The 27,306-nt window shown below is 48.2% G+C and overlaps 1 protein-coding gene across 1 annotated transcript in view; it reads right to left on the bottom strand.

The window, feature by feature from the left end:
• Positions 1-27,306, bottom strand: part of clmpa (CXADR like membrane protein a) — an 88,575-nt gene that overhangs the window by 17,365 nt on the left and 43,904 nt on the right. Inside the window, 5 exon segments of the mRNA XM_030101071.1 lie at positions 953-958; positions 2,242-2,364; positions 4,078-4,245; positions 6,343-6,541; positions 8,012-8,169. Coding sequence (XP_029956931.1) covers positions 953-958; positions 2,242-2,364; positions 4,078-4,245; positions 6,343-6,541; positions 8,012-8,169 — 654 coding nt within the window.

Raw genomic sequence — 27,306 nt, forward strand, 5'->3', positions numbered from 1 at the left:
GTCACTCACTGAGAGGTCATTCGCTGTGTGGAGGAGCCACGGACTTGCCTCGGTGAAGGACTTTTATGTGGATGGTATTTTGGCCTCATTTGCTCAATTATCCTCTAAATTTAATCTAACCAATAAACACTTTTTTAGGTATTTGCAAGCCCGAGACTTTATCAATAAGCATTTCCCTCGCTCTTCTAACATTCCCGATGCCACTATAATGGATACCATACTGGAGATTGAGCCTTCTCTGAGGGGTACAATTTCAAAGTTATATCACCAACTGCTTTCTAAACATTCAGTCACAACTGATCACCTCCGTCTGATTTGGTCGGAGGAGCTTGATGTAGATATTAATGATGAACAGTGGCAATGTATTCTGAAACGGGTCCATTCCTCTTCTATTTGTGCCCGTCACTGCATTATCCAATGTAAGGTAGTTCATAGGGTACATTGGACGAAAAGTAGGCTGGCAAGGATTTTTCCAGGCACAGATCCTACCTGTCCTAAATGTAATCCAGGCCCGGCTAACCTCACCCACATGTTTCTAACCTGCCCTGTACTGTCTGCATTTTGGGATGCAGTTTTTGATTCACTTTCTGCTATTTCATCTGTTATAGTTCCAAAATCACCTTTGACGGCTCTATTTGGGATTCTACCTACTCTCCATTCTTTGCCATCTCATTTTGAAGAACTTATTGCTTTTCTCACACTACTGGCTAGAAGAGCCATTCTTATGCGCTGGAAAGATCCTCGCCCACCTGCCCGCTCTCACTGGATAAGAGATGCACTTTCATTTATGAATTTGGAAAAGATTAAATATTCTCTCAGAGGTTCTGACGATATTTTTTGTAAAGACTGGTCACTCTTTCAACACCGTGTCTTGTCACTGACACTTGAACTAACCCCACGACCCAAGATTTTTGTCATTATTCATGCCCCCTGTAACCATTTCAGAAAGGACTTATATCTTATTCTAGATAATAGTCGTAGCACTTGGCACTGTTCGCAGTGGAGATTGTGTGTGTGTTTTTTTTTTGTTTTGTTTTTGTTTTTTGTTTTTTTCTTTCCTTCTGTTTTGTTTTGTTGTGACTGTTGAAGTTGTTTTTTTTTTCTTGTCTGATTTTGTTCTGCTCCTTTTGTTATTAGCCACATTTAATATACATCTGTTATATCTGTGGATATATACTTTTTCGTGTTAGCCTCGATACATGATATTGACGTTTTCCACTTGCTTGTTTCCCTGCTTAAAATCTATAAATAAATCATACATTAAAAAAAAAGAACCTCCTCTCGTGACCTCAGCAAAATACTTTTGTATTAGAAGTAATTTACTCCATACTCCAACATTTGAGTTATTTGTTCCAGTACTTTTACCGTCACTCCGGTTCCTTGCGCCTGAATGCCTGGTGTGTTTGATTTTTTGAAACAAATATCTTGTTTTGAACATAACACCGAGACTCCAGCTGAAATGAAAATGTCTTATTTTTAAAACTCCCCCCAGAACTAATGATTTCAATTCTCTTTGCTTTCCCACAGAACACCCCAAAACATATAGTGACACAAAAACACTAAAAACACACACACACACACACACACACACACACACACACACACACACACACACGCTCAGTCTTGTATTTCTATCCTTGTGGGGACCGTCCATTGACTCCCATTCATGTCTAGCCCCTAACCCTGACCCTTACCCTAACCCTAACCCACACCACAACAAAGCCTAACCCTAAAGAAATGTTTTTGCACTTTTATTTTTTTCAGTAACAACAACATGGTCAAGAAAACACTGTTTCTCCTACTTAGGACCGGAAAAAGGTCCCACAAGGCACGTCGTTCCACGTTTTGCTATCCTTGTGGGGACATTTGGCCCCAACAAGGATAGAAATACAAGAACACACACACACACACACACACACACACACACACACACAGTTTGTATTTCTATCCTTGTGAGGACACTCATTGACATAATGCCTTTCCTAGCCCCTGACCCTGACCCTGACCCTGACCCTGACCCTGACCCAGACCAGAACACAGCCGAACCCTGAAGAAATGTTTTTGACCTTTTATTTTTTTCAGTAACAACATGGTCAAGAAAACACTGTTTCCTCTCATTAGGACCGGAAAAAGGTCCCACAAGGCACGTCGTGCAGGTTTTCCTATCCTTACGGGGACATTTGGTCCCCACAAGGATAGAAAAATGCGTACACACACACACGCACACACACACACACTCACAGTGCATCTTGACCTCCACTGTGCAGCTCTCTTGTCCCACGTCGTTGGTCGCTGTGCACTTGTAGATTCCGGTGTTTTCCTGGGTCAGGTTCTTTAATGTCATAATTTCTGGGTTTTTCAAATCTGAGTATCAAGAGAAGAAAAATTAGATGTTCGTTGTTAAATTAGAGCAGATTTGTTGTAGTTCCATAGTATGTTCCACACCATCAGAGGTGGCCAGAAAGTACTTTCCCATGCCATGTTTTTGTTGTGCCCAGTCAGTTAACAAAGGGCTGGGCTGATTTGAATCACCTGCAACAAACAGTTCTGGGCCCAGGTGATCACAATCAGCCCAGCTCTTCCAGAACTGACTGGGCACATGGAAAACATGGCATGGGAAAGTACTTTCTGTCCACCTCTGCATACCATTGAGTGAAAACTGCAAAACTTAAATTCCATTTAATCTTTAAAATTTAGGGCTGGATACTGTTTAACGGTACCTCAGTGGTACCGACCAAACAAGAGACGTGCGTACGGGTGTCAGTTTCGGTTCTTAAAGCGGCAGCGCGGTCAATAAACATGCGTGGAAACGATGGTTCAGTTCTTCTCTTTTACTGGAAAAAAACGTTGCATCACATCATTGAACATGTCACCAGGTCTTGCGGCTCACACTCTTTCTAACAGCTTGCAGAGAGCCTGCAGCCTGCAGCCCTTCTTCCTCTGTGGTGTCTGTGTAAAATAAGGTTGAACATGCAAACAGCACCCCTAGTGGCAGGAAGTGTAAATGCAGTCATGGTGTCGTCTGTGCGCCGTGAAGGCAGGAACCGAAAACAGTACCATTCAGGACCCGGTACCGTAGGTGAGATATCGAAAAAGTACTTGTACCTGAAAAATATCTAACGGTACCCAGCCCTATTAAAATGTAATCTTTAAAATAAAACCAACAAACAGGAGCTGTATATGAATGTAGAGCAAACAAAATAAATACAGCAGACAGATTTCACTTAAAAGTCAAGGTGGAGAATTTACCTTCACACAGAGGAAACTTGTAAACAGCAAAGTGGAGAAGGAGCACGGACAACCACACCCTATAACATTACTAAAATCTGGACAGCAAAACTAAAATTGGAAGGTGTCGGCAGCAGACTCCCAGAAACACCACAACTTAAAATTTTACAGTTCATGGACCTCAGCTCAAAAAGTCTAAAGCCCTTAAGTACTCCCTGACTCTGTTCTTATTCTTTCAAAATAATACTCAGTATTTCCCAGTGGCCTCTTTAATAGCAAATGAACTGTGACGGCGCCGTCACTGCCACTGTACAGAAGCAGAAGCACATTGCATCTTATCTCATATTTACTAGATCTGGATCTCTCACCATTCTTGATGTTTTTACATGTCAGAGGAAGAAAAGAACATCTGTACTTCAGCCAAACATTGAGGGGAAAATGTGTGTTCAGGCAGACTTGAATGTAGCCCCTTTTGAAATGATACCAAACAAGATCTTACAAAGTAGTGAACAATGTCCTCACCTGAGAAGAAACCAGCCAATAAACCAAGGTTCATGATACAGTTCACAGCCATGAGGTGGTCACTGTAACACAGTCTGTCTAAAAGGTCAACTCACCAAAAAATCATCCATAAACAAAAACATTTTAAATCATTTGTGAAGACTTCATCACCAGTGGTCGATGGAACACCAATGGAAATTGAGTCTGGCTCAAGGACAGATATAGTGTATATAGTATATTTTCCATGATATTTTTGTCTTTCCAACGTAAATTATGATATTTTATCCTTATCATTAGTCAGTAAGAACCCTGTTGGTCTGAATACTTTCCGTATGTGGTCAGGCTTACCGATCAGGGCCAGCTGCGGCAGCTTGCCAAAGTACTTGCCCTTGTCCAGTACTCTCTCCCATTTGTAATGAATCGGATCAGAGCCATCGGCAGACTTGCAGCTCATCTTAACATCTCCGCCCTCCAACAGTTTGCCCTCCATCCAGCACCGTGGTTTGGACGGCTTCACTGCGGAAAAGCAATCAGACACACAATGAACGACCGATGAGATGATTCCTGACTGATCAGTTTAAATATTCTACAAATCAGCTTCAGCTCATGAGACATGAGCAGTGATTCATGGAGGACCGTTTTTGAGTGCTTTTTTTGAATGCTTCTGCGATCCACCCAGGACTCCGGAGAACCCAGCTGATCCTCGCAGCTGCGGAGTGATGCCACTGTCCTCCAGGGGAGTCCAGCTTTCTCACCTCTCCATCGCCGTCCTCACTGGCCAGCTCCGAGTGGCTCAGCTCTGCACTGATTCTCTGTTTCACTTCAAGGTGCTGTAGGCAGGATTCGGCATCTCCGCCATCTTGATTAGGGTTAGCTAAGCAAGATGGTGATTTGACCCATCTAAGATGGCGATTTGAAACCCAGCACAGCCAATCCGGTCCTGTTTTCTCTGACATCACGCCCTTACGCAAGTTAAGCCCCTCCCATAAGAACGTGTGACGAACGACCCTCGACCAACGGTTAGAGCCTCAGGGGCTCTTCTGATTGGTCAAAGATACCTGGAGCTGTGAGATTCCTTTTCAGCTCAGAACAGAGACAGATGGAAACGCTGCGCCCTCGCGGTAGAGCAGTTATGCTACACTCCTAAAGGATTATCAATGGATACTCTAACATTTAATCCAAAGAAAACACAGAAAAATTAGCATTGACTAGCAAAATCCTGCCTACAGCAGCTTTCAGTGGATGAAAGTCAAAAGTTATTTTGGTGTGTTTGAGCTCAACCCGATCTCAAGCAGTTTGTGAAATAGTCATGAAACCCTCTATTGATTTGTGTGCAGGGACATGCATTGCACACATTTTCATGTCCCACACCACAACTGTCAAAATAACACATTTTAATTGGACCTCTGTTAGGTGGGCCATGTTTGCCTCCTATTAGACAGTGCATATCTCACAGTGTTTTTTTTTTCTTTTCTCTGACAGTCAGGCACAAACCAATTTTATTGTTGGCACATCTACACTCAGAACTACAAAGGCCCTAACCTTAACCCTGACCCTGACCTGACCCGACCCTGACCTTGTGCGCCACACTGACGAACGTGAACATTGTGTACAGTGGCGCTCAGCAGACACAGTGCGCTCCAGCTGCAACCCTCTCTCCACTAAAGTGACCTTCATAGACCAAACTGCATTCCCAATTATCCTGAATGTGAAACAATAAACGTCATGAACAGTGTGAAGTTCTCAAGCAGTGGAACAGCACAAATAAACATAAATGAGATGAATAGCTTTCTAATGGCTTCAAGTGCTGCAGTTTCACCACCATGAAAAAACATTTAAATCTGTAACAGCTCAGACCTGAGCTGACGAAGTGTCTCTCCGCTGAGAGACCTACAGGAAGTGATTGTGTCTGGAAGACGTGCCGGCGTCTGGCGTACTGCTGTAAATGTGCAGTCCTGAAGCGGAGCATGGTGAAAGACTGCAAAGCTCTGGGATTGATTCCTAATGTGTCCACTCACCTCTGGGAAACCAAGAGGCTTCACTAGATTGGGAGTGAAACAATGAATAATTGAAGAAGAGGGGAACTAAGATATACAGAGGTTTGTTTACAGCGCTGATGTTTGGGGTGGTAGGTGTTCGCTCTCCTCACAGTGCTCCATGCATTATCCATGATGTGATGCTAACAGTGAAATTCGGGCATGTGTTTCATTTCTTTGAAATCCTACTGTGAGGGTGTTGGTGGTTTTTCCAGAGTGCACAGCAGGATCAAAATAAATAGTATTTCCAAAATGCCTGAAAGATTCCTGAAAAATAAGGATTAAAACAAAGTCCAAACGTGAGCCGTACAGTCTAGGAGGGACTACAGATTACAACACAGACTGAGAAGAACAGAGATGCTGAACAGATTAAAGACTAGAGACAGCTTAGAAATACACACTGGGAGTGGGGAAACAAAGAGGCACAGCCGACAACAAACCAAGATTACAGCACAGCAACTCCAAAGTAAAGCCTGAAACATGAAAATAAGGACAACGCCATGGCCTGCTCATCCATCACTGAAGAGATCATTTCAGTTCAAACACACTTCAGCTGGATAAAGGAGGAGTTACCTACCCAGCACCACGAGGCTGACGGTGCTCCAGTGATACTGGGCGCCAGTCTTGACTTTACAGCTGTACTCTCCTGAGTCGGTCAGCGACAAGTCACTGATCAACAGAGAGGCGTCGCCTTTTAAATATTCTCCGGCAAAAGCTACACGGCCACGCTCTGCCTCGTTAGGGTCGAAGACTCGCCCAGCGAAGTAGGTGATTACCTGGAGAGAGGGACAGTCAAGAAGTCAAAGAGCAAAGACCATGAAACACAGCTATTGTGCTGGATAGGAGTTAATTCACTCCCATCTGTTGTTTTGTTTTTTGTTTTTTTACCAGTGACAACCAATGTTGTGTATGTTTACTCAAGATTCCCTGGTCTGAGGCTGAAAGTATATAAAAGGTATAAAAGGGATTAGCACTCGGTACATCTCTCAGTTGTCTGGACTGACAAACCAAGACATTCTCAATCCTTGATTACAATGAAGATGGACATTAGGAGCCCCACTTCTAACTAAAACAATAAAGAGGAAACCCATTCCAACGACACCATCGGAACATTAAAAAGAAACTGCAGGTGAGCTGAGAGGAGATGGAGGAAATCTAAATTAAATGTTCGTTATGAGATTTTACAACTCACAATTTATGAGAACTCAAACAGGCACGAACTTCCCATTTCTCTCAACGCATCCCTGGAAATAAAAACAACCCTGTTTCCTCTTCTCCACCTTCAACACTTGAAAGCAGAACTATGCAGCTTTTGCTCTTGCGCTCTCCCTAGTCAGACAAAGGTTTTTTCTGTCTTTTTGGTTCGGCCATCCATGGCGTTGCTAACGCTAGCAAGGGTTTCATGTTTGTTTTACGCGGTTTTATCCTTGTACTCCTGTATGAGCGCCGTAAAGCTGGTTTGTTCTCGCCAGATGTAGTCGGGTCGCTCCTCTGAAAGTTGCAAGGACGGTTAAAAACATACCTTTTAACCAGGCTTTTAACTGACTTCTTGCATTTCATTCATTTTATTATGTAGGCGTATTTTATTCTTTTATAAAATTCATTTTATAATTCATTTTATAGACATTTTATTCAATCTGCCATTTCTACCTTTTATTTTAGAGTTTTAGCTTTTGAACCCCAGTGTTCCTTAGAGGAGCTGCTTCTGGTTTGCTGGCGGTGGTGCTGTGTGTGGGTTCCTTTGGCCCCGGCTAGTTTGGGGGTGGCCCCACCTTGTCTTTCGGGGTGGGGGCCCAGGTGCCGGCACCCTCAGTGGTCCGGCCCTGTGACTCATCCCGGTGTGAAGGGCCCCAAAAGGGGCATTTTCCATGATCCATAGTACCATGCCATGTCTCCCTGTGTGTGTAATGTGTGTCCTGTGAGTGTGTGTACGAGTGCATGTATGTGTGGTATGTAGTATATATCGTGGGTGGGAGGGCCGAGTTTATTTTAAAATATTTTCTTCTTTTTAACTACTGTAAAGCACTTTATGTTGCTTTTATGTATGAAAGGTGTTTTATAAACAAAGGTTGATTTGATTTGATTTGATTTGATTTGATTTGATTTGTAGAAAGTGACTGGAGACAGCAAGTGTGGGTACAGGTAAGTCCAATCAGGGACTACAAATTCCCAAACTGGAGTAGTGTTTAATGGGAGGCTGTTCTTCATCACAAATGAACATTGATGGGTTGCAGAGACAAACTCACCACTCGCTGCCTGTTGGTAGGTTTGAGAAATAGCCATTCAATATCCAGAGTAGGGTCATCGCCAACCCAGAACTGGTGGTGGCAGGGCAGCGTGGCATTTTCTCCAACAACTCTCTTCATTTCTGTCTTAGCACGTATCTTCACCACACATAGGAGAACTGCAGACACAGGAAAACACCATTCAACGCTTCAGAAATAACGACGAGGATCAGCACCTCCAAGTCTGAGGCCATGGTCCTCGACCGGAGGAAGGTGGTCTGTCCTCTCCAGGTGGAGAGACTGGTCCAGGTGGAGGAGTTGAAGTATCTCAGGGTTTTGTTCTCAGGTGGAGGAAGGATGGAGGAGAGACTGACAGGCGGATCGGTGCAGCGTCTGCAGTGATCAGTCGTTTCGGTCCGTTGAGGTGAAGAAGGAGCTGAGCTGAAAGGAGAAGCTCTGGATTTACCGGTCAGTCTACGTTCCCACCCTCACCTATGGTCATGAGTTTTGGGTCATGACCGAAAGGACAACATCCCGGATACAAGCGGCCGAAATGAGCTTCCTCCGTAGGGTGGCTGGACTCCCTGAGAGACAGGGGGAGGAGCTACGTCACCAGGGAGGAGCTGGGAGTAGAGCCGCTACGCCTCCACATCCAGAGGAGCAGCTGAGGAGGCTCAGCATCTGTTCAGGACGCCTCCTGGACGCCTCCCTGGGGAGGAGGTCCGGGCATGTCCCCCCTGGAGGAGACCCCGGGGAAGACCCAGGACACACCACACCACACCTTTGAGAGACTATGGGTGCTTTCACTAGTCCGCTAGAGTGGTTCGGTTCGGACATAAAGGTGTTACAATGTCGCAGCTGTCAACTAGTTCGGTTCATTCACACCACTTGTTTTTACAGACGAACTATCCACTATGACCCTCCTGCCCCTTGGTGGCGCTGTTCACACAATAGTGTGTTTTGGGTGACGGAAGTGAACCCTGATTGGCCAGCTTGTGTGACGTGAAGAAAACCCCGGAAGGAAATACTACCTTGTGTTTAAACTGTTGTTCAGGATGGATTACGTTCTGATGCTCGTTCTATTGATGATATTTTCTCACCATTGTGTGCAGCAAGCACAACTTCTGCTGTTGTTCCAGCCTGAAGCTCGCATTCGGCGCGAAAACGCAATTAGATTGCAGTTAGCAAGACGACGTATTGCCAGCTACTATCGCAGAAAGCGAGCGAGGCTCCTACTGCTCAACCAGCTTGTGTTTCAAAGACACCTTCGCAAATCTCAGTCTCCGGTAAGACTCTTTCACTTCTCATGTCGAAATAACCGTTTTCCTAATCAACTTGACACAAAGGCAAACTGGGCAAACAGACGAGAAAACGTAAATATTTAACATGAGTAGCAAATAGCACATATTTCAAATACTCTCATTTTTTAAAATAAATAAATAATGTATTTAATGTAATATACTGTGCACTGCATTTATGGTGTCATTCCAAAATCATCTAACGCCGTCACTGTACCACAATATCAGCACGTACATACCAGAAGAGCGAATTATTCATTGTTCGGCTTTAATAAGAGTGTGTAGACCTTCTTTATTCCAAAAAAATGTATGTAATTTTCACATAAATATATTCTACGCTATACTTGAAGTGTCATATTGTTTTATTCCATCATTTTATCATTATCAACATGTATAGCCAAAAACAGTTAATCATTAATGTGTCTGCTTTTCATAGGAGTGTGTGGACCTACCAAAGACCTGGCAACTGGTGGCAGTATGTCAATCACAGCTGGACCGATCTAGAGTGGAGAGCAAACTTCAGAATGGGAAGATGTACTTTTAACAAACTGTGTGACATACTTCGTCCCTGGTTGACCCGACACAACACCAAATACAGGCGGGCTGTGCCAGTTGAATTAAGAGTTGGAATATGTATTTGGAGACTGGCCACCCACCTCAAATACAGGTCAATTTCACATCTTTTTGGTGTAGGGCTTTCCACTTGTTGTCTGATCAAACATGAAGTGGTGACAGCCATTAACAAATCTGAACCCGAAGTACATTAGGCATCCAACTGCAGCAGAAATGAGAGTTATTGTACAAGGGTTCAGAGACAAATGGCGTCTCCCTCAAGTTGCAGGTGCCATTGATGGCACTCATATAAATATCCGTGCCCCATCGGAGAACTCTGCCTCCTATTACAACAGGAAAGGGGACTACTCAATCACTCTTCAGGCTGCAGTAGATCATCGAATGAGATTGTGGGACATCAACGTGGGCCGAGCAGGTAAAATGCACGATGCTCGTGTATTTGCACTGTCTTCTTTGTACGAAAGAGGCATGAATGGAACTCTCCTCCCAGACTGGAAAGAGACATTTGAGGGCGTGGCGGTGCCACTGGCTCTGCTGGGGGACTCTGCATATCCGTTGCTCCCATGGCTCATGAAACCTTACCCAGAGGGAGCAGGAGTCACAACAGACCAGATCAGCTTCAACTTCAGGCTCAGTCAGTCTCGCATGGTAGTTGAGCGTGTATTTGGGCGGCTTAAAGCACGCTGGCGGTGCCTTCTGAGGGTATGTGATGACCACATTACCTTTGTGAGTCACATTGTCTCTGCGTGTTGTGTTTTACACAACTTTCTGGAAATCCATGAGGAGGACTATTTGGACGGAGACACTGAAGCTGAGGAAGAGGTTGAAGCTGCTGCAGAGGGCAGAGGTGGTGATCCTCAGCAACAATCAGACATCCGCGATGCTTTGTGTAAATACTTTCAACATTGTAAAACAAAAGGCATTTTTGCAAGTGTGTCCAAAAGGGCAATGGTTGTCATGTTCACCTGAAAGTATTTCAACTTTGGCAAATAGTTGACATTCATTTTTGAAATTGTGATGGAGGAATAATTGTATTATTTGTAACTGATGAGATTAAATAGTTTTACATGTTAGAAAATCTTTGTACAAACTTATAACATGCCTTTTTAACATTCCGGTACACAGATTTATATGTTAAGTGGACCTCTGTTTGTGCAAGTTACTTATGAACAAATAGATCTAGATTCTTGTAATAACAGAGAAAATCTAGACAGGTTCTGGCTGATGTTTACTATCTCAATGTCATGTCTACTGAAATAAAAAGAAACCAAAAATTTAAATGTGCAAAGACTTTTATTCAACCAATGGCAACATACAAAAAATGATATTTTCACTGACCTGAGTACAACTAAATACTACCCATAGGCTACAGATAATAAAACTCTTGATTTGTGTTATCATGGGGTTGGGATCTGGAAGGTGGCAGCTGATGGGGGTGGCTTTGCTGATGTTGGGGGTGGCTGTGTAGAGGATGTGGGGGGTTCTCATGAGGTACCACACCAGACCACGACGAAGACGCAGCAGCAGGAGCAGGAGCCGGTGTGGACACTTTGCTTATTAGTTGCGAGAAGAGATTCGCAATCAGTTGATTTGAGGCCTGCTGCTGAGACTGCAGCTGGGCCATCAATGCACGATGCCGTCTCTCGTCCGCCTCCTGTTGAGCACTGAACATCTTCTCAAGCAGGGCCTTGTCCTGTTCAAAGTGCCTGGTCTCTGTCTCCTTCATGTCCTCCAAGGCCTTTTTGCTTTCCGCCAAGTAGTTGAGGAACTCTTCGCCTCGTGATCTGGCCTTGACCTTTCTTTTTCGAGATGAGGCACCAGGTATCTCCAGTCTCCCACTGGTTGAAGTACTTTCACTGTCCTGGACCAATGACATGTCGCTGTCCAAATTCAGATCCGTGTCCTCCACTGTAGAATAGAGTATAATTCATATTTGTGTTAATGTTTTATTATAGCCGTTTAAAACGATATAATGTCTTAACATTTAGGTAGAGGTACAGATAAGGAGCACAATTTTGTCTTCCCTTATGGTGTAACTACAATTCTACAATTTCATTCAGCAGACGCTTTTGTCCAAAGCGTTCAACACAAGCAAGAATACAGACATAAGAAAGAAACCATCAGATTAATTAAATGCTTCAATTGCTTCCAGTGCGATTGGTCAAGGGAGCTGCCATCAAGTTGCAGAAGAGGAGCCACTACCCCCCCCCCCCCCTTTTTTTTTTTTTTGTGTGTGTGTGTGTCAACTTAGTCAGTGGTACATAAGTTCTGGGTTTTAGACCACCTGACCTATTCTTCCCCAAACATGGGGTCAGATTAGGACCCTAGGTGTTCTCTGAACAATTGAGTCTTCAATTGTCTCTTGAAAGTAGAAAGAGACTCGGCGGAACGCACCGAGTTAGGAAGTTCGTTCCTCCATCTGGGAACAACAGAGGAGAAGAGTCTGGCTGGAGGTTCAGAGCCGAGCTGGACTGGAAGCTCCAGGTAGAGAGGAGACCTGGATCAGGGAGTCCAGGTCGGCCGGAGCCGTTCTTGTAAGTGTTCTGTAAGCCAGGAGGAGAGATTTGAATTTGATTCTGGCTGAAACTGGAAGCCAGTGAAGGGAGATGAACAGAGGAGTGACATGAGCTCTGCTGGGCTGGTTGAAGACCAGACCTGCTGCATTCTGGGTCCTCTGTAGAGGTTTGACTGGACCTGCAGGGAGACCCGCCAGAAGAGAGTTGCAGTAGTCGATGCGTGACACCATGAGAGCCTGAACCAGAAGCTGAGGGCCTGTTGGGTCAGGAAGGGTCTGATCTTCCTGATGTTGTAGAGGGCATAACGACAAGACCGAGAAACTGAGGCCACGTGAACCTTAAAGGTCAGCTGGTCATCAATCATGACACCCAGGTTTCTGGCTGAGTTTGTGGGCACAAGTAGGCTGGAGTGAAGTTGGACACTGATCTGAGGCTGTACAGATGGACAAGCTGGACAGACCATGAGTTCAGTCTTGGACAGATTTAGCTGAAGGTGGCGTTCCTTCATCCAGGTGGAGAGATCAGCCAGACATGCTGATATTCGAGCTGAGACTGTCATGTCGTCAGGTGGAAGAGAGAGGAAGAGCTGAATGTCGTCAGCATACAGTGGTAGGAGAAGCCATGGGAGCGAATCACTGCACCAGGTGAGGTGGTGTACAGAGAGAAGAGTAAGGGGCCAAGCACCGACCCCTGAGGGACCCCTGTTGATAGGCCATGTGACCTTGACACCTCCCCTCGCCATGACACTCTGAAGGATCTGCCTGTGAGGTGGACCTGGACCACAACAGGACGGAACCTGAGAGGCCGAGGTCAGAGAGTGAGGAGAGGAGGATCTGATGGTTCACGGTGTCAAAGGCAGCAGACAAGTCCAGCAGCAGGAGGACAGAGGACTGACCAGTAGCAGGAGGACAGAGGACTGACCAGCAGCAGGAGGACAGAGGACACCAGCAGCAGGAGGACAGAGGACTGACCAGCAGCAGGAGGACAGAGGACTGACCAGCAGCAGGAGGACAGAGGACGGACCAGCAGCAGGAGGACAGAGGACTGACCAGCAGCAGGAGGACAGAGGACGGACCAGCAGCAGGAGGACAGAGGACTGACCAGCAGCAGGAGGACAGAGGACGGACCAGCAGCAGGAGGACAGAGGACTGACCAGCAGCAGGAGGACAGAGGACTGTCCAGCAGCAGGAGGACAGAGGACTGACCAGCAGCAGGAGGACAGAGGACGGACCAGCAGCAGGAGGACAGAGGGCAGACCAGAGACTCTGGGACTGACAGGAGAGCAGTCTGGGTGGAGTGGTCTCATCTTAAGTCTGACTGAAAAGGGTCCAGCAGGTTCTGGTTCCGCAGGTGTTCAGAGACTTGGTTGAATACGGAGAGCTCCGGTATTTGACAGGACTGGTAGAAGTGAGACTGGCCTGGAGTCTTAAACCTGGGCTGGGTTGAGATGAGGCTTTCTGAGCAGTGGGGGACGCGGGCTTGTTTAAAAGTAACAGGAAAAATGCCGGGTTCCAGGGAGGAAGTGACAATGTGAGACTGCAGGTTTGATTATGGGCCAGATGGTCTGCAGAATGCTGGTGGGTGTTGGATCCAGAGGACATGTTGTCGGTTTTAAGCTCAGAAGAAGTCTGGAGACCTCATCCTCACTCAGAGGAGCAAAAGAGCAGAGAGAAGGAGCAGTGGTGGGTCTGAGCTGACTGGGCTGGTCCGGCTCAGAGAACTGTGGACGGCTGAGCAGCTGGAGGAGGAAGCAGGGAGTTGAACGCCATAAACAGTTTTCTGGAATCAGAAGCTGCACAGATCTTGTTCTGATAAAAAGCTTTCTTTGCGGACTGCAGGCGGGAGGTAAAGGAAGCAAGTTTCTGTTTGTATGAGGACCAGTCAGCGGGCTCTTGGGATTTACGCCACTTTCTTTCTGCTGCCCTGAGTCCAGCTCTTTGTTCTCTCAGAACTTCTGAGAGCCATGGACCTGGTTGTTTGTTCTTGGCTGGTTTGGACACCCGGGGGCAGAGTTTGTCCAAAGAGGACACCAGAGAGGACCAGAGTGTTTCTGTAGCCTCATTAACAGGAAGCGATGAGAAGTGAGAGTAGTCCGGCAGGACAGAGCTGAGCTGCTGTGAGGGACTTCAGGGTTCTGGAAGGAGACCATCTGTGTCGGGGTCTGCAGCGGCAGAAAGGCAGCCGCAAATTTTACCAAGAAATGGTCAGATAGGTGTAGTGGAGTAACTGTCACCTCTGCTATGGAGCAGTTACGAGTCAGCACCAAGTCAAGGATTTTGCCAGCTCTGTGGGGGGGGGGGGGGGGGGAGGCGGAGCCAGTACCAGAGCAAAGGAAGCCATCAGTGCCAAAAAGTCCAGTGCCTGAGGTTTGTCAACGTGAATGTTCATGTCTCCCATGACAATCAGTGGTGTGCCATCATCAGGGATGTCAGAGACTTACAGGTCCATTTCAGAGACAAAGCCATCCAGATTACCCCCTGGTGGGCGGTACACAACCAGAAGATATGCTTTGATGGGAGTAGAGACTATTAAAGCGACACTAAGGAACTTTTCAACCTTAATAAAACAGTTTAATATCTTTTGTGATGATACATCGACTTACAGCTAGTTGAATGACCCTCTGTCACGGGCTGAGGGCGTCAGTATTGCTTTCACTTGGACTGAGCAGCTGTGAGGAGGGTGGTAGGAACCCTGCACACTAAAAAACTCCAATTGTGCGGACTGCTTTACGGCATGCATCACATCATAATAGAACATTGTTTAGCCACCATTAGATTCATTGCCTCGTCGCTATCCGTCCTTCACACAGCCACTGGAAACAAATGTAGGCGAGTTCAGTCCGACAGCACGCCACTGGGAGCAGCATTTTACAATGCCTCACACTAGTCCTCATGGGAACTGTAGTATTCTTTCAGGCAAAACACTACCGCTTTTGTCCACTGGCGCCGCCAAAATCAACGAAAACTGAAAGTTCCTTAGTGTTGCTTTAAAGCATGATATGTGTTGTTCGACGGGCGCAGTGAGGAGAAGGACCAGTTGTAACTATTGTAGTAACAAACCTACTTAGTACAAAATAAAGAGCACTTCTTTTTAAATAAACTTTATGTATATTTAGTGAGTGTTTACAAAGGATTCTCTCTTAAGGCAGGTTATTGATATTAAAAAACACTATTGCGTGAAGGTATTAGCAGGTTAGACAACATAATCTACAGAATTATGAATCAGAGATACAATATATAATGGAAATTTACTGTGAATAATTTAAACTTCACGATTGTGGGTGATACTTTAAGGACTCAAATCAAATCGGTCATTTAGTGGAGTAAAAGTACCGTTAATAGCTGGAGAATCAGAAAAAATATCGTCATTTATGCCGAAGCACAATACAATGCAAACAAAATGGCAGCTGCTCTCACAACAGTGAGAAAGACAAAAAGAAACAAAACACAAAACAAAACACAGTATCTAATTATCTCCGAACCAACTGCAAATCACACGAAAGTCAAACGGGTGAGTAAATGTTGCTGTTTCGAATGTGAAATAAGGTCCAGATTGTAAAAACGACCGTTCCGCTTTAAGTTAAGAAACAAAACATTTACACCACAACTGCTTACCAGCTGTTGGTGTGGAAGTCCTGCTAACCTCGGCGTCGGTGAGGGTCTCTTCTGCAGGAGCCTCCATGGCGTTTTCAAAGGACTTCACCATGTCGACCGGTTCCACATCAGGTTTTGTGCCGAGAATTTTGTCCAAGGAGTCGAACCATTCGAGCCTGTCCTTAACTGTTGACGAGCTCCCCGATCGTTTGAGTGCATCCCGAACTTATATACTATATACTGTTGCCTCAGTTTTTTGGTTTTGATGCGGCACTGCTCCACTGATCTCTGAAACCCGTGCTCTCTCATTTGTTTACTGAACAATTTAAAAATGTCAGTGTTCTTATGGGTGCTCGAAAGTTGAGCGCTGATGTGCTCATCGGCCCATATTTCGATGAGGCACCGCATCTCCTCCTTGGACCAAGTTTGTCCTCGATTCATCTTTCACGTGGCTGCAAATCCAAACACAAACAGAGAAAAGTAGTTTCTGCTTCCCAAAATGCACCGCGCGGCTTGCTACGGAAGCTTCCGCCAACCAAAAAGCCTTCTCCACAACAGAGTGGGCAGGACCGAGGCCGGTCAACGTTCACACCAGCAGCGAACCGCACTAGAGTCCGCTTGGAAACGCACCGAGACCGCCTTCTCGAGGAGGTCTCGGTACGGTTCTTTGTTCCGAACCAAAACTAACTGGTCCGCTTTCACACCAGCGCATACGAACCGATCCTGCAGGAGTTGAGGACTCTAGTCCACTTCAAGCGGACCACATGCTGTAGGTGTGAAAGCACCCTATGTCTCTCAGCTGGCCTGGGAACGCCTCCGGATCCTCCAGGAAGAGCTGGAGGAAGAGTCTGGGGACAGGGAGTCTGGGGACAGGGAAGTCTGGGCATCACTGCTTGGACTGCTGCCCCTGCGACCCGGTCCTGGATAAGCGATGGAAGAAGGGTGGATGGATGGAGTATGTGTGCTGAGCTCCATTACATTATCTTCCAGAAACATCTGACCGTACCGCTCCGCCCCTCGTCCCTTTCCTCAGGGTTCATGCTGCTGTGAACACGGCATCATCTGTTTAACACATTCTGTCTTAACCACGTCAGTCCAGACTGCATTAACAGTTCCTCATTTATCTGTGAATCTTTACTTTCAGGAAGTACCTCAACTAAAACACAACCGAGCCTGACACATGAACAAGAAGCAGGAACTGCATGTGAACCAGTTAGTCTTAAAATAAGCAAGTTATTCATGTGACAAAGTATACAGGATACATTACACAACTGGTAAACTAGCCAAAAAAACACTATGAAGGATACCTTCTATTGTTACCGTCTGCCTTATTGTCACGGGATTAGAATGATCTGTGACCTCTGGTAATTTGTGAATCAACGTGAAGTATGTATTTCTTTCAGTTCATCCTCATGGGACAAGAGAACTGGAATTTACAGACATTACATCCAGATATGATCTGGATAGACGCATCCAGTCTGGTCAAGCTATTGTTGTATTACAGTTTTTATTATACAGACATGATGATGAATGATTCTCTCCATTTTGCTATGAACGCCGTACTGCACTGCTGCAGCCCACAGACAGAGGAGAGGGAGTTTACTTCTATTTCTCTGTGCTTTTGTGCATTTCTGGTTTAGAGTTATGATACACCGAGATGGAAAACGACTGTCTTGTACCTTGAAAGACCACTCACTCAGTTACTGACTTGATTGTATATGTGTGTGTGTGTATACTACTTATTGATGAAATATGATTGTCATTTGTCAACTTTAAGACAGCTTATAATTACGAAACAGTTTTTTTTCATTATTTATTTACTTTTGTGTTGAACCTTCTCCAGCTCACGTTACAGCACAGTCCCCTGAAAACACCCTGAGTGAACCTGATACTTCTTCACACTGACAGTGAGACCGCCGCGGTCTGCTGAAGGCAGGGCGTGATGGTGCAGGGCTGTATGAGAAGCTACCAAATGCGTTGTGAAACCAAAAGGCCACAGTCTGAAGCTTTCCATTACCCCTTTCACACTGGCCAAAAAACCCGTTTAAACCCGCTAATTAACCGGGTCCTCATGGCAGTGTGAAAGTGTTCACTCAGCATTAGACCCGGGTTTTTCAACCCTGCCATCGACGCGGGTTTTTAGCAGGTCGCTGCTATCGGCTTTTTAGTGGGAGGGGCGAAAGGGAGTGTGAAAGGCAGATGCGAGTCGACGTGGTAACTTACATAATGACGTCGACGCAGCGTGGCTACGTTAGCGCGCTAGTTGTTGTTTCTAGACACAGCGTGAGATTTCCTTCGTCAAGATGACCCAGCATTGACAAGATAGCGAGACCAGAGAGCTGCTCTGGATCCGTGGGGAAGAGGAGATTTGTCTACAGGTAACGGGACTGAGCTCTATTCCGTTGTTTACTTTAGCTTTGCTCCGTCGCGCTGATGATGTCATCAACGCGGGACACTATTGGCGCAGGAAAACGCAGCGACTCGGCTCGCCAGCAGGCGGTTAGACGCCGGTCTGCAGGCGGTGTGAAAGGACTCAAAAGGCGATTATTAGCGGGTCGAGAACACGGGTCGACCCGCTAGTTGCAGTGTGAAAGGGGTACAAGACTGTTGAATTAAACATGTTTAAATGTTCTTTTTGGAAAGCTGCATTCCAGGTAACTTGCCTTCCGTGACAGTACATCACCCGGGGTAACACCCCTCACCACGGTGCACTGCATTACACTGACAAGCGTAAGAGTGATATTCTGGAGCACAGGCAGCATCCAACATACACACCACAACCACTGACCGATCAGAAAGCCCCTCCAGCTGAATCAGGCTTCCATCCTCTTTTGAAGACTCCCACTGGAGTTTGTTTGAAATGGTGAGAAAATGAGTACCTGCTGAGTTTCTGTCCACGAACTGATCGTTTTTGTTGTCATTTATGCGTTGTGGCAGCTGTGAAGTCTGTTCAGAATACAGAAGCTTTTAACGAGCACAGCTATGACGTGACCATCACCACTCTCATCATCACCACTGTTTCCCCATCGGTGCTGCTGTTCTCACCGCCTCGTCACTGACTTGTCACTGACTTGTCACGCAACCAAATGTGACCTTGTCCTTGGTCAGGAGTCACAAACAACGAGGTCAGCCTGGACAAATCCTGTATCTCACAGCTTTGTGGAACATAAGAGTCATGCTTTTAGACATGCTTCATCTAGATCAACAGTCATGCATGGAAATAGGACACTGTGTGACTTTGGGTCAGATTTAAATCTGAAAGCAGAATACAGAATAATGCATACAACTGCTACTCTGTTCATTTTCTTTACGAGATGATCAACAGAGGTACCTCTGAGCGTAATGGTGAGTAATGCTGCACATCTGCCATGTCTGCTGCCTCCAGATAATGAGAGACAGTGGAAATAGCGGTGCCTGCAGCGTGCACTCATGTCCCTGATGGTACTGCTCTGTACTTATATATGGCCACTTGAGGCTCAGGACATCTCCTCATGGGAGGCCTTGGAAAGACAGAAGATGGTTTGATCACAGCTTTAGGACTTCACAGGGTTGTTCACTGAAGAATGGGAGACCAAAGACAGAAGTACAAACTGGAGTGTATTTAGCACTCATTATAAACAGCTGAGTGTTTAAAGAGGTGAGAAATTCACAAATGAAGCTAACGGTTGTGATTTTTTTTTTTTGAATTTAGAAACAGTTTCCTTTCCTAAATACTCCGATCAACGTCAGATAAAAGTCCGTGGTCCATCAGAATGGTGTTCTCTGTGTTCTCTATGTGAGAGCACTCTGCCTCTCTCCACCCAGCCCAACAGCTCCTGCTCAGCCTCACCCTGCTCAGCGTCGTTCAGAGTGTAAATATAGCCATATGTGTTCTCCGTGCAGTCAGACCGTCGGTCCAGCTTGGAGCGGGCGAGTTGATCCTGGTCTACCTGAGGAGGAGGACTGAGTCTTAAGGAACGGAACTTCCTGTCAGAATGAGTAATGCTGATGTGGGATGACCAGGATGCTGCTCTGGGAGTCACTTGACATTGCGGGAGGCAGTGACTGTTCACAAGCAGCTGAACATGAAGGAGGAAAACCAGAAGAGACTCCTCTCAGAGCATCGGCATGATTTGGAAATAAGTTGGGCAACACTTTATTTGAAGCCCCCCTGTATAACACATTACAGGGTTAGGGTTACATTTAAAAAGCATTATAATGCCATTATAACACTGTAGCTATAGTTATACACATTCATAGATGATCACAATGCCAGGACCTAACCCTAACCCTAACCCTAACCCTAACCCTATGCTGTATAGTGCTGTATAGTGAGTAATAAAGCACTGTGATCATGTTTGAGTGTCTATAACTACTTATAATGTGTTATACCGGGTGCTTACAGGAATACTCCGAAGATTTTGGACCCACTCCCTATCCCTATCATTTACAAAGTGAGATAAGCTCATAAATACCTTTGTTGTGTCTGTGCGTCCAGCAGCTGGACGCTGGACGCGGGAGGACATACCGAAGCACAGCAGTAGCAGCCGTAGACTCAGCCGCTGTGCTCCGGTATATCCTTCTGCGGAGCACTGCGCATGTGCAGGTCTGTGAGGATCAACACGTTATTTTAACGGATTGAAAAGAAAACACATCTTTTAAAATGTTTTATAACCATTGGGATTTACTTCACGTGCTAACACGCCGTCCCCTGGACCACTGGACGGAGGATTTTGTCCACTTTCGTCAGTCCGGCTCTGTTTCCTCTTCACCTCCAGCAGCTGAGCTAAGCTAACTACGATGCTAACAGCTGGGATCCAGCCACTGGACGCACAGACACAAAAAAGGTATTTATGAGCTTATCTCACTGTGTAAATGATGGGGATAGGGCGTGGGTCCAAAATCTTCAGAGTATTCCTTGAAAGTAAAGTGTTACCATAAGTTGGTGTGAGCAGTCATCAGTCTCTCTGTGATCACTTCACACATCAGACAAACACACCTTCTGAGGGAATATCATCAATACCTTCCTCTGTCAAAGACTCAGTCTTCACTGCACACACTCTAACGCCGGGCTCACACGGCTCCGGTCCGGCTCCGGTCCGGCTCCAGTCTGGCTCCGGTCCGGCTCCAGTCCGGCTCCGGTCCGGCTCCGGTCCGGCTCCGGTCCGGCTCCGGTCCGGCTCCGGTCCGGCTCCGGTCCGGCTCCGGTACGGAATCACCGCAGCACTGTCACCACCCTGCCTCCAGTACGTCTGCAGTCTGCTGGAGGAGGTTACCAGATCTGTCGCTCTTTTAGCACAAACACAATGCAAAACCTGTCCAACAACAGCAAGCAGCCCAACTCGCCATCTCTGTAGAAAACCGTAAAAACCGTATTTGTATAACCAGCACTTAACCATTTCATCAACCCACCCGGCGTGTTCAAAAGAACCCTGATTTAGCAGAAACCCACCCACAGCCTTCAGTCCAGACACTGGGGGACAGTCCACCCACAGCCCTCAGTCCGGACACTGGGGGACAGTCCACCCACAGCCTTCAGTCCAGACACTGGGGGACAGTCCACCCACAGCCTTCAGTCCAGACACTGGGGGACAGTCCACCCACAGCCTTCAGTCCAGACACTGGGGGACAGTCCACCCACAGCCTTCAGTCCAGACACTGGGGGACAGTCCACCCACAGCCTTCAGTCCAGACACTGGGGGACAGTCCACCCACAGCCTTCAGTCCAGACACTGGGGGACAGTCCACCCACAGCCTTCAGTCCAGACACTGGGGGACAGTCCACCCACAGCCTTCAGTCCAGACACTGGGGGACAGTCCACCCACAGCCCTCAGTCCGGACACTGGGGGACAGTCCACCCACAGCCCTCAGTCTAGACACTGGGGGACAGTCCACCCACAGCCTTCAGTCTAGACACTGGGGGACAGTCCACCCACAGCCTTCAGTCTAGACACTGGGGGACAGTCCACCCACAGCCTTCAGTCCGGACACTGGGGGACAGTCCACCCACAGCCCTCAGTCTAGACACTGGGGGACAGTCCACCCACAGCCTTCAGTCTAGACACTGGGGGACAGTCCACCCACAGCCTTCAGTCTAGACACTGGGGGACAGTCCACCCACAGCCCTCAGTCCGGACACTGGGGGACAGTCCACCCACAGCCCTCAGTCCGGACACTGGGGGACAGTCCACCGACAGCCTTCAGTCCAGACACTGGGGGACAGTCCACCCACAGCCCTCAGTCCGGACACTGGGGGACAGTCCACTCACAGCCTTCAGTCCGGACACTGGGGGACAGTCCACCCACAGCCTTCAGTCCGGACACTGGGGGACAGTCCACCCACAGCCCTCAGTCCGGACACTGGGGGACAGTCCACCCACAGCCTTCAGTCCAGACACTGGGGGACAGTCCACCCACAGCCCTCAGTCCGGACACTGGGGGACAGTCCACCCACAGCCTTCAGTCCGGACACTGGGGGACAGTCCACCCACAGCCTTCAGTCCGGACACTGAGGGACAGTCCACCCACAGCCCTCAGTCCGGACACTGGGGGACAGTCCACCCACAGCCTTCAGTCGAGACACTGGGGGACAGTCCACCCACAGCCCTCAGTCCGGACACTGGGGGACAGTCCACCCACAGCCCTCAGTCCGGACACTGGGGGACAGTCCACCCACAGCCTTCAGTCTAGACACTGGGGGACAGTCCACCCACAGCCTTCAGTCCGGACACTGGGGGACAGTCCACCCACAGCCCTCAGTCCGGACACTGGGGGACAGTCCACCCACAGCCTTCAGTCTAGACACTGGGGGACAGTCCACCCACAGCCCTCAGTCCGGACACTGGGGGACAGTCCACCCACAGCCTTCAGTCCGGACACTGGGGGACAGTCCACCCACAGCCTTCAGTCTAGACACTGGGGGACAGTCCACCCACAGCCTTCAGTCTAGACACTGGGGGACAGTCCACCCACAGCCTTCAGTCTAGACACTGGGGGACAGTCCACCCACAGCCTTCAGTCCAGACACTGGGGGACAGTCCACCCACAGCCTTCAGTCTAGACACTGGGGGACAGTCCACCCACAGCCTTCAGTCCAGACACTGGGGGACAGTCCACCCACAGCCTTCAGTCCAGACACTGGGGGACAGTCCACCCACAGCCTTCAGTCCAGACACTGGGGGACAGTCCACCCACAGCCTTCAGTCCAGACACTGGGGGACAGTCCACCCACAGCCTTCAGTCCAGACACTGGGGGACAGTCCACCCACAGCCTTCAGTCCAGACACTGGGGGACAGTCCACCCACAGCCTTCAGTCCAGACACTGGGGGACAGTCCACCCACAGCCTTCAGTCCAGACACTGGGGGACAGTCCACCCACAGCCCTCAGTCCGGACACTGGGGGACAGTCCACCCACAGCCCTCAGTCTAGACACTGGGGGACAGTCCACCCACAGCCCTCAGTCTAGACACTGGGGGACAGTCCACCCACAGCCTTCAGTCTAGACACTGGGGGACAGTCCACCCACAGCCTTCAGTCTAGACACTGGGGGACAGTCCACCCACAGCCTTCAGTCCAGACACTGGGGGACAGTCCACCCACAGCCTTCAGTCTAGACACTGGGGGACAGTCCACCCACAGCCCTCAGTCCGGACACTGGGGGACAGTCCACCCACAGCCCTCAGTCCGGACACTGGGGGACAGTCCACCGACAGCCTTCAGTCCAGACACTGGGGGACAGTCCACCCACAGCCCTCAGTCCGGACACTGGGGGACAGTCCACTCACAGCCTTCAGTCCGGACACTGGGGGACAGTCCACCCACAGCCTTCAGTCCGGACACTGGGGGACAGTCCACCCACAGCCCTCAGTCCGGACACTGGGGGACAGTCCACCCACAGCCTTCAGTCCAGACACTGGGGGACAGTCCACCCACAGCCTTCAGTCCGGACACTGGGGGACAGTCCACCCACAGCCCTCAGTCCGGACACTGGGGGACAGTCCACCCACAGCCCTCAGTCCGGACACTGGGGGACAGTCCACCCACAGCCTTCAGTCCAGACACTGGGGGACAGTCCACCCACAGCCTTCAGTCCAGACACTGGGGGACAGTCCACCCACAGCCTTCAGTCTAGACACTGGGGGACAGTCCACCCACAGCCTTCAGTCCAGACACTGGGGACAGTCCACCCACAGCCTTCAGTCTAGACACTGGGGGACAGTCCACCCACAGCCTTCAGTCCAGACACTGGGGGACAGTCCACCCACAGCCTTCAGTCCGGACACTGGGGGACAGTCCACCCACAGCCCTCAGTCCGGACACTGGGGGACAGTCCACCCACAGCCTTCAGTCTAGACACTGGGGGACAGTCCACCCACAGCCCTCAGTCCGGACACTGGGGGACAGTCCACCCACAGCCTTTAGTCTAGACACTGGGGGACAGTCCACCCACAGCCTTCAGTCCGGACACTGGGGGACAGTCCACCCACAGCCTTCAGTCTAGACACTGGGGGACAGTCCACCCACAGCCTTCAGTCTAGACACTGGGGGACAGTCCACCCACAGCCCTCAGTCCGGACACTGGGGGACAGTCCACCCACAGCCCTCAGTCCGGACACTGGGGGACAGTCCACCCACAGCCCAGTGTCCGGACACTGGGGGACAGTCCACCCACAGCCCTCAGTCCGGACACTGGGGGACAGTCAAACTCAGACAGAACCCGAGTCTTGGACCATGAAAAGATCATAGCTGCCTTTGCCCTAAACCACCACAACAGCAGGATTGTTTTGTTATGAAGACATCAGCAGGTAAGAATGTGTTTTTGTGGCGGCAGTGTTGATTAAATGTATTAGGAGGATATTGCATTTATTTTGAGTTCTTGTTCATACATGGGCTATGTATTCTGGGTGTGATATAAGAAGGTCTGTTGATTTCTAAGCTGCATGTTATTCAGAATTTGATGGATTTTGTAACCAAAGCTGTAGTGTGCATGTGTAAAATGCAGAGCTTTGGCAGCGCTGCTCCATGCTGTTGCTTATTTCTTCAGTGTTGTATTAAAGATTAGATGAATTTAGCATTTTAATTTAGCACCTTTAAATCGTGCTGAATGGGTGTTAAATACAAACGTGTGCATTTGCACACGTTTGTAGACTATTTTTGTGCGTCATGGTTGTTGATATGGCATTTAATGGCATTTCATCGTGAATTTAAAAGCACCATCAGCGGTTGGGTCAGCACCTCATAGCACCTGCAAAAACAATTACCTGGCGCCGCCCCTGGGACAGTCCATTTTCTGGTCCTATTAAAGGTCACAAGTGAACACAGTACCTTCATGCATGACTCTGCCTGGTTGGAGCAGGAACCTGGTCCAGCTCATGAGGTTAATGAGCTAGCTAGCTCTCGTTAGCTTGGATTAACCTGTGACATGACCCAAGCAGGGCCGGGTCTTACTGAACGAGCCCAGGTCCAGCGCCAGGGCAGTCCACTTCACACGGCCAAGCGATGGCTAACTTCAGGCCTGGGGTCCCCCTTGTTGGTTTTATCTGCTTTTATTGCCTATTTAATTAGTATGTTTTTACTTAATAATCCTCACATGTAGCATTTTCCCAAAATGTAAAGTGCTTTAGAATCAAATGTATTGCTATTATTGTCTTAGAGGCCATTTTCCATACTTCCTCCTCCATGTGGTGGCCTCCCTCCCTCCACTCCTCCCATCCATCCATACACCCCCCCCCCCCCCCCCCCCCCCCCAGCACTCTGCTGAGTTATAGGCCTTTCAATCACTCATTTCCTCCACTCAGCAGTTATTGCTTGCCCTGCTGACCCTCCTTTATTACCATGAAGTCCCGTCAGTATATTTGATCAAGCTCATCTCAAACGCTGATTCATATGTCACCTCGAGCAGGAACCAGTCTGAAGGCTGCTGGTAATTAAACAGAGGTCTTTTGAAGGAGAAAAAGAAAAGCAACAGATTAGAATGAGGAGCAAAAAGCAGAAATAATGTGTGTGTAATCAACTTGAAAAAGCCGTGTTCTTCATCCCTGGTCCCAGTCTCTCACAGCGCACTGCTGGCCAAGCCCTGCGCTCAACCTGAATGCTGCAATGCAGTGTGGGAGGTACTGACACAGCAAGGGGAGGCAAAGACAAAGACGTGAAAATGAAAGTTAGGCCCCTATGATTGCAGCAAGACATGGCGGTGTGTTTGTGTCCCTGGGGTGGAGCTCCTGCAGTGCAGTCCACTGACAGATGACGCTGTTTGACACTGAAAATGATCTGACTTCTTGCAAGGTCAGCGACAGACTGCTATCTGCACAATGCAAGAGATCAAAAAGGATTACATCTCTGCATCAAGACAACAGATGCAGTGTCTGAAAACAAGCAATCACATCGATACTCATTTGACGTTGAGGTTGAGGTCTTTAGTCACAGTCATGTGCAGCTGAGAAAAGAAGCAAACGAGAGGTAATCTGTGACACACTGAAGACTCTTCTCCTGCTCTCTGCATTCGTGCTTTCAGAGAAGAAACCAGCTGTGATTGTGAGGACGAGTAGACCACAGCAGGCATCTTTCTACTGCCTGGAACCTCCTTCACCATCTGCCATTTCTTCACGAAAAGTCCATTTTTAAGTTTCTCATATCACACAAACCACATGGCCTTTCAGTTGATTCTTTATCAGTTCTGGTAATAAATACCTCTAAAAACTACGAGTAATATCAGAAACAAACAGGAATGTAATGAATGTAATGTGAGGAAAGTCAGCTGCACTGTTACAGAACGACTGAATGGAGCTCGGAGAAATAGCAGCACTCACAGAGAAAAAGAAACACAATGAGGCTACACCCTGAAAATGGACTTTACCACGCTCATCCTTAAAAACAGTGTGGCGCGAAACTGCAGCGTATCCCTGTAGAATCGTTTCTCTAAATCCAGTTGCTTGTCAAATCAGAGCGTCCAGTGGTCCACAGTCCGTCTCCCAGTCTCTCCTGTCAGCACGTCACTTCCTGTCTCACCTCCTCCTGTCCTCCCTGTCCTCCTGTCCTCCCTGTCGTCCTGTCCTCCTGTCGTCCTGTCGTCCTGTCCTCCCTGTCCTCCCTGTCGTCCTGTCCTCCTGTCCTCCTGTCGTCCTGTCCTCCTGTCCTCCTGTCCTCCCTGTCCTCCCTGTCGTCCTGTCCTCCTGTCCTCCTGTCGTCCTGTCCTCTCTGTCGTCCTGTCCTCCCTGTCCTCCCTGTCGTCCTGTCCTCCTGTCCTCCTGTCGTCCTGTCCTCCTGTCCTCCCTGTCGTCCTCTCTTCCTGTCCTCCCTGTCCTCCCTGTCCTCTCTGTCCTCCCTGTCCTCCTGTCCTTCAGCAGCACTACTGT

The sequence above is a fragment of the Salarias fasciatus genome, chromosome 10 (assembly GCF_902148845.1).
Source record: "Salarias fasciatus chromosome 10, fSalaFa1.1, whole genome shotgun sequence".
NCBI lineage: Eukaryota > Metazoa > Chordata > Actinopteri > Blenniiformes > Blenniidae > Salarias > Salarias fasciatus.